The sequence below is a fragment of the Bison bison genome, unplaced genomic scaffold (assembly GCF_000754665.1).
Source record: "Bison bison bison isolate TAMUID 2011002044 unplaced genomic scaffold, Bison_UMD1.0 scf7180017864518, whole genome shotgun sequence".
NCBI lineage: Eukaryota > Metazoa > Chordata > Mammalia > Artiodactyla > Bovidae > Bison > Bison bison.
Genome location: NW_011495071.1, coordinates 3,715,146 through 3,726,203, shown reverse-complemented (window position 1 = coordinate 3,726,203; position 11,058 = coordinate 3,715,146). Strand labels below are relative to the sequence as shown.

General features: G+C 41.1%; 1 protein-coding gene across 1 annotated transcript; it reads right to left on the bottom strand.

Moving 5' to 3' along the window:
- Positions 1-275: 275 nt before the first annotated feature.
- Positions 276-11,052, bottom strand: REXO2 (RNA exonuclease 2). Its single transcript, XM_010830365.1, has 7 exons — positions 10,890-11,052; positions 9,802-9,885; positions 6,089-6,166; positions 5,374-5,485; positions 3,944-4,052; positions 2,609-2,662; positions 276-713 (listed from the first exon to the last, which is right to left on the bottom strand). Exons 1-7 carry the CDS (start codon positions 11,034-11,036, stop codon positions 584-586), a joined length of 714 nt encoding a protein of 237 aa, XP_010828667.1. The 5' UTR covers positions 11,037-11,052; the 3' UTR covers positions 276-583.
- Between the last annotated feature and the right edge of the window lie 6 nt (positions 11,053-11,058).

Sequence of the window (11,058 nt, the reverse complement as noted above, 5' to 3'; positions counted from 1 at the left end):
AGAGTAGCTATTCTAGAGCTCTGTTAGTTCGGTAACTATCACTAATCATAGGCCCAATTTGCTTCTCTGAATCTATCTCCAATTATTCTATTATTAACTTGTAAAGCAAGACAGAGTAAGTTCACTTCCTACTGAACACAACTGAAACTTAGTTCACTCCAAATGGCACTATGAGAATGTAAGCATTAGGCACACCACCTGAAAAAGGAAAAAAAGAAAAACAAGACACATCATTTTCCAATCCAACTACTAAAGAATTGATAGTACAAAAAGGATTGCATTTCAATAGAACTAGCTTTATTTTTTTTTTTTTTTAAACAAAAGAAATGTCTAAAAGCAAATACAGGTATGTACCAAGGGGTGGACGTGACCTGGTACTTAGAAAGGAGTTGCTGTGTCATAAATGAAAACAGCATGTTAGGAGAAAAATAATTTTCAGGTGCTGTCTGCTTGAAAAATCTGGAGATGCAAGTTAACTGAAGGAAGGTGATCGGCCAAGCAAACAGCGTGAGCCCAGGGGAAAAGAAAAAACCACCAGAAGCTGCTTCCAGAGAGCCGCGTGGTGGCGGCACGAGAACCGGCATCAACTCACAGTCTTCTCATTTTCCCCATTTTCTATAATTTTCCTCTTCTTCTCATCTGTTTTTTTCTTGAAGATGTTATTTCGGTAAAACTGAAGTTCTTTGATGCTTTCGCTAATGTCATCAAGTGCCCTACAAGCAAACACACCACGCTGAGTTGAAATGTCCGAAAATCAGAGGAGATGATCACCATTCTTCAAAGGTATAACTTTTTATAAATAACTTAAGAACAGTGGGTACTACTGTAAATGCAACTATCTGATATCAACAAGGAGAGGAACGCTTCAGTAAAACAAATTTAAGTGCTTGTTTTTTTAAAAAACTGTTTGACTTCCAAAAAAAGGCATCTACAATTTAACAGATAAAGGTTTCCCAAACTGCTCCATAAAGCAGTGAAGTGTTCTGCCGGGGGCGGGGGGTAGTTCCAGGGTCAAATAATTTAGGGAAAACTAGATTCAACATTCCCTCTTTTGAAGTTTTTTTAAAGTATTTAATGTACTGGTGTGAATTTTTAATTCCCCAGAGGAGGTTGTATGGTAGATACGATATTTCTAAAACTTAAATCGACCACACTTGTGGGATTCCCAGCACGTGGCATATAGTTTGGGAGACAGTGAGCGATACTTAATGATGTCCTGCACAAAATACTTTCATGTACTCAAACGTAACTGGTGACTCAGCCATCATAATAAACATCCACAATCAGACAGCATCTAACCACAGAGGACCTCCCTCCTCTGTCGAGGCGATCTATACTATCATTAGGGGCTGCCTGCTTCATCTAACAGCCTTCTTTCTTCTCTAGCATGCTGTTTCTCCTGTGTTGCAGTCTGAGAAATCAGGTACTCAACATTATTACAACAGCGGGCAGGTAAATCAATTTGCTTTGAAGATGGGCTGAGGGCCGCTTCTTGAGATCAAACTGCACGGACTTTAGTGCAAGAGTTTTATGAGTTATTTTCCTGATTAGGGCAACAGTTTTGCTTTCTTTCCAGGTCTTAGGCATATGGAGGAGAGCTGAAGCTGTCAAAAATACAGCCTCTGGTTAAATCAAGGGACACTACATCTTAGCCACCATAATGAAATTTAAAAAGAGCTGAAAACCCCAAGTCCTTCTACAGCCCACTTTGTGGCAAATCCTGACCCACTTGATGTGAGGCTATTTACAGTCACTGGTTATGCCACGTGGTGTGAATATCTGTACATTTTACTGTAGCAACAGCCACGTGTTTGAAGATGAATGCTTCCCCAGACCTCGTTAGGGCTCTTACTCCCTTTCTAAAGCCTGAAAAATTCTGAAATCCAAAACACCTTGAGCCCCAACTGTTCCAGACCTGTATTATTGTGCTGTGGTCCATGAAAGCCCAATAAAAAAACACCATCAGAATGCCAGGCTCTTTAAAGCAAGGACTTGGTCTTCCTGTTTGGCTAGAACCGTGCCTGGCACACAGTAGGGACTCAGTACACGGAGGAAACAAACGCTGCCCTTAGAAGCCAGCTGCTACATCTCCCATCACGTCTTATGTCCTTCCTGAAAGGCCACAACACCAACAAGTAAAAGAGGACTCTAGATACACAAGATCTTTAAATTCCCTGTGTACTTGGGCCTAAGGTTGCAGACACAATAAGAAAACAATCTGAAAAACTAAGAAGTGTCAAAATCAGGCTAACTGCCTTGTACAACTGTACACAAAGTGCTCAAATTTTAAATAGTTACAAGCCCATATGCTTGCTGGGAAGAAAATACTGCTCACTACTAGAAAAATTATACCATTTCACATACGTTCCAGACCAAGTTATCCACAAGTTTCAAAACAGAAATAGAGATGGTAAGACCATACATTATCTCACAAGTGAAATGTTAGAAACTGACCAGAATTCCTGTAATCTTAGCAAAAGAAAGTTATCTTTATGTAGTTGTCCTTTACTTTTCCCCCAAGGGATAAGTGACATTATTTCAAACAGTCAGGAATTTGGGGGTTATGTACATGTCAGATGACCAAGCACTTAAAAGGACCCAAACTTACCTGTGAGAAGCAGCCTTCTTTGGTGCAAATTCGTATTCTTCAGGATACCAGCGTCTATATACAGCAAAAATGGAACTCTCAAAGGAAACTGTCTCAAATGCACTGAATAATTACGTCCTTCAAGTAATGTAATAACACTGAAAAAGGCTTTTGGGTTCTGACTGTGGAGTTGCCACCTTGTCTGGGACTCCATCTCCCTCCTTCACCTCTCTTCATTCTATAGATTCTTTTCGGGCAAGATCATCACTATGTAAGATTCCCAAATCTGTGAACTCCAGCCTTGTCCTCTCCCTCACTTCTGTCACGGGTATCCAGGACAACTCCACCTAAAATCCACCAGACATTTCCAACCCCACACACACAGGGTCACTCACCATCCTCAACACCTCCCTTCCCCCAACAGCCAAATCTCCTCCTCCTCTTACGACCCCCTTTGTCTTTGAACAGTTCCATCACCCACCAAGCTGCCCAAACTAGAAACACTTTATACCTCCTCCCTGTCTTCACACCCCCATTCAAGCACTCAAGGCCCTGCTACTGATCTTCTCCAACACGCTACATCCACACAGCTTCTGCCACCCACTGCCATTTCCCTAGCTCCCTCCCTCCAAGATGGTACAAGTCTTTCTCCCTCTTTTCTTGCCACGTTCTAATCAGAATTATCTCATCCTATCACTGCCATTTCCCTAGCTCCTTCTCTCTCCAAGATGGTGAGAGTCTTTCTCCCTCTTTTCTTACCACGTTTTAATCAGAATTATCTCATCATATCACCCTTACCTTCCTGTACCCTGTATCTCCGAACCTCTGCCCATTCTCTGGAATGCTCTCTCCTCACCTTAAATACCTGGAAAACGCCCACTCTTCTTTAAATCTCAACTTGAAAGCCATTTTCTATGTGAAGTTCCCACTAAATCCCCACCTTCCTCACTCTTGCAGTTGGGTGCTCCTTCTCTCATGCCCGCAAAATTCTACACACACTTTTCCCTGACTGATGTCATCACACAGTACACGTCCCAGGGGGATTTTTTTTTTTTTTAACGTTATCTGTCAGTTCGCTAGACTCTAAGCATTTAAGGGCTTTATGTCCCTAGCACATTGGCCAACATGCAACACAGGGATGGGTGTTCAATAAATTTTATGGATTAATGAAATTTATATGGAAGATTTTTGATGTTCTTTCCCCAGGACTCACCAGTTCAAGCAAGAATAGGATGAGGAAGTTATACACCCAACTGGCCCCGTTAGTTCTACAGCTCTATTCAATTACTCTGCACAAACTCTAAAGTAAAACATGCTAAATGAGGCAACTGAATGGATCCTAAATATAGCCCTTACCTGCACAGCTCTTTAACAGTGCTCACATCAATTATTCTATAATGAAGATGTTTCATGAACTGGGGCATGTATTTGTCAAGAAACTTCTTATCTGCATGAACTGAATTTCCTAGAAAGACACGAAGCATATGTTATCTGTGTATTTCTAGTGGTACACAAGAGGACATAAAAATTCATAAACTGTATTTAATTGGAGATGATTTTTTTATATAAATTCAAACAACGTGTAAAAGCATCTCAAAACTTCTAAATTAGGTTTGAGTGTATCGGATTAGATTACAAGTGCAGATTTCAGCATATTTAGTCTCAGTTTAGCTCCAAATCAATTTGTAAATGGCACTCTACAGACAAAAGGATGAATCTACCATTCTACATACTTAAAATAATGCTCAAATCTGTTACTTTTAAAGCTAATACCAGATGTGCAAATTTTCTCCCAGTATCATAAAATCCACACCACTAACACTAAAAATTTAACTGAATCATATAAGTAGATAAGCCTTTATTCACATTTCAGTTTTAATCATATCCACATTCATGTTTCCACACAGTAATTTATATTTTAAAAAAACACTAAATTTTTAATAAGAACTTTAAAATAGACTGCATTGGCTAGGGGGAAATTTTATAGAATACATGCTCTAGTTCTTAAGGTCAAAACTTTTTATGAATATTTCAGAAAAGTGTTAGTAACTATACCAGTTTACATTTACAAATACAAATACACCAGCACAGGACATTAACCTCCCTTTGACAATGACAGTTGTTTCAAAATACTAGCAGAACTGGCCTATTCCTTTAAAAAGTCAGTGTCACAAGGGGAAAAGACAGGTATACATTTTTGATTAAGAGACTAAAGAGGCAGAATAACCAAACGAAATGCATGAGTCTTGACTAAATCCTGGTTGAAAAACAGACATTTTAGCTATGGACTCAATATCACACTATGTTACTGAATTATTTTTAATCACCTTAAATGTGACAAGGATCTTGTGGTTACTTAAATATAACAACGATCTCTTGGACCTTATTCTTAGGAAATGCTGGGTGAATTATTTAGGAATTAAGTGTCATGATGCTTGAAATTTACTTTCACATGTCCACAAAAATAAGACAGATAAATATGGCACAAGGTTAACAACTATATCCAACTTTCCTGTATATTTAAAATTTTCCCATAATAAAAATATGTGGGAAAATGTTATTGAGCTAATTTGGGTATCCCAGAGCTCATGTCAGGTTTCAGGGCATTTTCCCTGATATTCATGTATAAATTATACAAGGCAATTTGAGCACAAAAGTAAGAGGCATAATCCAAATCAGGGTAAGTAGAAGACATGACGATCTGGGTGGATCTTTCTGGAACCACAGTCTCTTGAACCGCTATGATGGAAGACTATCTACAAGGCAGACATAGGACTGGATTTTACCTGCAAGTGGACAGAGCCCTGGAGGAGTCTGCTGTCGTACAAAGGAGAGAAATTCATACTCTGCCTGCTGCAGTGTCATCGTACTCTCCTTCACTGCTTTGGTTAGACCAGACTGCAAGAGAGAATCCCCAGCCCCACCAAGACACACGAAGTCAGTTTTCAAAGGCATCCAGATATGAAACTCCACTTCTAAAGAGGGCATATATAATCAGAGACGGACCATTTACAGAGCTCAAGTTCAAACTGAAACTGCCATCTTTGCAGTGATTTTTTTTTTTTAAAGAATCCAAGTCAAATAAGTTATGTTCCTGATAGTTAACAGCATTTCCCCATGGTCAGAAAACATGGTGCTCAAGGTCCAAGGATACAACCTCTGGGAAGAAACAACCAGTAACAGGAAAGCAGCGTTCTCCTTTCTCTGAAAGTTGATATCTAACCTTATCCCAAAGACTGACTTGAGCAACACTTGATAATCCGCAATGCACTCAAGACAGACTGAGTGCAGGAGAGGCAAAAAAGAGGACATTCAGGAGAAGATGGTCTCGGGAGATCCCAAAGATGAAGTGAACAAGCAAGCAGTTTCCCAGGCTTGCCAAGCAATCTTCGTCTATCCCTTCTAAAAATACCATCCAACAAGGGTCTAGGACTCAGATGTGGGGGCAACAAGCTTGTTACTGATCCCCAAAGCGGCAATGCTACCATGTGGTAATGTTACCTTCCCATGATGCTCCTTGCACCAGTCTGACATGCTGTCCAGTAACTCATCTGGCTGTTTTATAATCAGGTTAGGACCCTGTGGATAGGAAAAGCTGTTAATCATCCAGAACCACTAGGGATACACTTGGTTTCTGAGTTCAAGCTGCTTTAAGAAGTAAACATATATACCAGAGAAAGGAAGAAAGATGAGGGCACTTTGCTAACTCTAAAAGTGGTCCTCATTCATTCCAGCATTGTTTACGACAGTAAAAAAATGACGAACGCACATGTACACAACTGAAAACCGAAATGCCGATTAATGCCTGTTATGGAGAGTAAAGTAAATCAGAAAGAGAAAACGCAAATATTGTATATTAACACACACATATGGGATCTAGAAAAATGGTAGTGATGAATCTATTTGCAGGGCAGGAATAGAGACACAGACATAGAGAACAGACTTCTGGACACAACAGGAGAAGGAGAGGGTGGGACGAATTGAGAGTAGCAGCAGTGAAAAATACCCGTTACCATATGTAAAGCAGATAGCTAGTGGGCACTTGCTGCTTGACACAGGGAGCTCAATCTGGTGCTCTGTGACAGCCTACAGGGGTGGGATGGGGCAGGGCGTGGGAAGGAGGTTCAAGAGGGAGGGGACACATCTATACTTAGGGCTGATTAACACTGTCCTATGGCAGAAACCAACACAACATTGTAAAGCAATTATCCTCCAATTAAAATTTTTTTTTAATAAAGGACATAGATACCTATCAAGGGTTGGCAAACTATAGCCTCAGCTTCTGGCACTTTTAATTGCCAGCAAGCTAACAACAATTTTTACATTTTTAAAGGGGGTTGTAAAACACAAACACGTGACAGAGAGGTATGTGGTATCTAAGCCTAAAATATTTAATATTTGGTCTTTTTTAGAGAAGGCTTTGCCAACCACTGACTATAAACAGTTCCTATCTTGCCAAGTAAAAAACAAAAAGCAAATTGCAGAACAGTATATATATGCTTAGGAGTTCACTTACACTTGTTTAAAAGAAATGCACACATTTGTATATGCATACAAAATACTAAAATACTACAAAAGTACAAAAACGTTGGGGAGTAAGATCAGGCAAGAGAAGAATAGCTGTTGAAAAAACCAACAGCTCACAATACATATGTTTTGCATAAAGCTACACTGTTTAATTTTAACAGTATTTTCACATTTGACAGTTGAAAAAGTAATTGGTGGCATCTGAAAGATTATAAAAAAGAAAACCTGACCCTGAAATTCTCAGCTCCAGTTAACTGAACAATCACCTGAGAGTCAAGAGTTCCAGCAGACACAGAAGCTCAACTTGTGGCATTAAAGCAAGTCACCTCCTAGTCTCTCCTTCTGGGAGATGGAGATAACAGACCACCCCTCCCCTTTCCCTGACAGGGATGTTACCAGGATAAAAGAAATTACAGATATGAATATTTGAACTGAGGGGGGGAAAAAAAAGGCTCTAAATCCAACGTATTATCACTACAGAGGTGGTCAAAGTAGTTTGCAGTTACTGAGAGGAATGGCAAGACTTTGACTAAAATAGGCCTGACAGCTACAAGGAGTTTTAGCCAAACAAGAAAACGGGCAATGGCAATCTCCATGAAGAAGCAAAATATGTGCTCTGATAACTTTTTTTTTTTTGAAGTGTAGTGGATTCCCAGTGTTGGCGTTAATTTCTGCTGTGTAGAAGAGTGATTCAGTTATACATATGTCCTTTTTCCATTCTGGTTTATCTCAGGACATTGAATATAGTTCCCTGTGCTATTCAGTAGGGCCTTTTTTATTGGTTGTCTTCTTACTTTTTAATTTTTTTTTGGCTGTGCTACACAACATGTGGGATCTTAGTTCCCTGACCAGGGATCGAACCCACAGCCCCACCACCCCAGCCTGCACTGGAAGCAGGAAGTCCTAACCACTGGACCACCAGGGAAGTCCCCAGGACCTTGTTTTGGCAACACTTTTTTTTTTTTTTTTTTAACAAAACCAAAAACCTCATATCACAAAACACAATTCTAAAAAAACTATGATGGAAAAAGCCAATGTCTATCAACTTAAGACTATATAACTTAACTCTAGATCACAGTATGGCACACTAAGCTACCTACAGAAAAATTTCTGGGGTGGGATGTCTGTTCTTCTAACATAAAACATCTTCCCCAGACTTGTATACAAAAATAAAACATTTTCCAAAGATCTGACACTTCAGTGCCAACAGGCCCGTAGCAATTTTTTTCTTTCTTTCTTTTTTTTTTTTAACATCCTTATCCTCATCCGACTGGCTCTATTTACAAATGCCACACTCATCTGCAGCTGTGAGACTACAGACCCAAATTTCCTCCAGGGTACATATCAAGTAACTGGTCCATTAAACTGTCAGTATTTCACATTATATCAACAGTCTGAGGGGAAAACTCTTCTCCAGCCAAGGGTAAGTAAGGTTGGTGAATAAAGACACTTCTCTTCACTATTCACCTCTAGAAAATTCCAAGTGACAGGAAAAAACAACCAAACCGAAAACTCAAGATTTATATAAAGTTGCCATGTTGGGAGGGGTAGGGGTGGCTGTCTATTTAAGAAAAAAAAAAAAGAGGTAGTTGCTGCTACGAGAAATACAAAGTAGCATGATTCTCCCTCAGCTGATACACCAGGAGGAACTTCACAATGTCTGCCTGGCAATCCACAGAAGTAACAATTTATCTAAAATGGCTCCTCCTCCCTTACCCCACCAAGAAAATAAGTGGAAGTCTTAAGGTTCGATCTGTGAAATGTATCCAGTGCCAGTAACACATCAATCAGACACTGCAGAAACTAACAAACCTGTGTTAGTTAAACCTGTGCTCCTACTCTGGAGTTCCTCACTGCCTCTAATACAGCTGATAGTATGACAGGATTATTTAGGGCCTTCACCCTCTACCAATCAGATGCTGTCATATACTTATTAAATGCTTTGTGAGTGGCTGAAAGGCAACCTGCAACAGGTGTGTTTTATTTGTTTTGCTTAATGTTTCAGTTAAAAGCAGCATGTTAAAACCTCAATCATGCCCCTTGTGTCAACAGGAGAGTTCATGGCTCTGTATCAACAGAAATTCTAAAATCTTAATAATGATCTAGATGAATCACATGCCCTGGCTGAAACGGTAGATACTGGATATATGAAGTCTAGCTAAAGCTAAGGTTATGATACAAAGAAGTCAACTTTGGCATGAGTCACCAATCCTGGCGTGACTGTAGTCGGCTGTCTTATTGGTTGGGAGCCCTTTACTCAGACTGCCTGGTTAAACTCTTGGCTTGTCCAATAACTAGCCAGATGGCCTTGGGCAAATTACCCAACAACTCTGTACCAACACTTCTCTCTCCATAAAATGAGTATAACAGTACTTACCTTATAGTTGCTGTAACAATTAAGAGTGAATACATGTAAAGCATTTTTGTGCCTGGCACATACTAAGCTCTTAATAAATGATCGAATTTATAGTTCCGAATTTTTGCCATAACTCTTGAAAAATACTAGGCTCTGAGATGGATTACTTTGGTTCTAGTACCAAGCCCACCATGACCCACAACATTATTTTGGACCTTAATCTATATCAGTTTTATTTTTTAAATAAAGAGATGAGGGGGGTGGGGAGAGACAATTTTTAGATTTCCAAAACACTGTAGACAGTATGGCCATATTACAAGGCATCACCTACTTCAGCCAAAATGTTGAGATCAGAGTCAGTTATCAGACAGGCCATCTCAATAATCTGGTCCTTCTCAATGTCCAATCCTGTCATCTGCAAAAAAAAAAATATATATATATATACACACACACACACATATAGCAAAATATATATATACACACACAAAACCATCTTTACAGCCTACTGCACCCAAGTTTATTTAATAGGACATCCCTCAAGCATATTTAACTTAAATTCCACAGCCAAGATAGAAGAGACAATACTGCTCCTTAGGCAAGTCCTCAAGGCACTCAATACGGGCTATTTATTCAACAACCATTTACCCAGGGCGGGCTACATGTCAGGCGTCCAGTCCTACTCTGGGGTAGATGCAAAGTTAGCAAAATTGAGTGCTGACAGCATTCAATTTTGGAAGAGTTAGACAACTAACTTCACTGCATCTCTGCAGAGTTTACAAAGTTTTCATATTAATTACAGCACTTGATCTTCATCACAATTCAATGTTATTATCCCCGTTTCAAATACGAGAGAAGTGAGGCTCAAGGGAGAGGAGAATCTTTGGCTGAGTATGGAAAACCTAAAGGGATCAGAACTGGGTTGCAGTCCAGCTTCGACCCTCACTAACTGCACGACCTTGAACGAGCTGAATCCTCTCTCTCTGGGCCTCAGTTTTCTCCTTTATGGAATGTGGGGTAAGGCTGAGTCATCTCCGGAATCCCATCTGGCTCTAACCACCTAGGGTCCCGTAAGGCTGGGGAAGTGGCGTCTAGCAGAACTGCTGTGCCCACCCCCTACCCCAGGGACCCGAAGCCCACCACCGCGTTAGGGAGGTCCACATCTGGGTGGAACTGGGGGTTAAGGGAAGCCATATGGATGACACCTCCCTTTGGAAAAGAAACCCCACAGTCCCGCACAGTCTTCAACACCCGCAGGACTCCGGTCCCTCGACCTGCCCCGCGCCGCCCGCAGCCGGGAGGCGCTTACCTGCCACACCTGAGATCCAGACACCGCTGCTCTCCCCCGGACACGCTCGGCTACTCGGTCCCACCCAAGAAAACTCACTCGTCTCCCCTGTCCCCCTGAGCGACCTGACTCACCTCCAGGTCCACCCAGACCATCCGCTGAGCCATGCTCTCCCCCGCCGCCATGGCTGCGCCACCTTCGCGGACACCCCGAGCCCTGAACTGCCCGCGAGTCCCACCCACACCTCGCAACACCCTGGAGCCCAGGGAGCCGCCTAGCATCCCCCGGCACGAGCCGCCACGG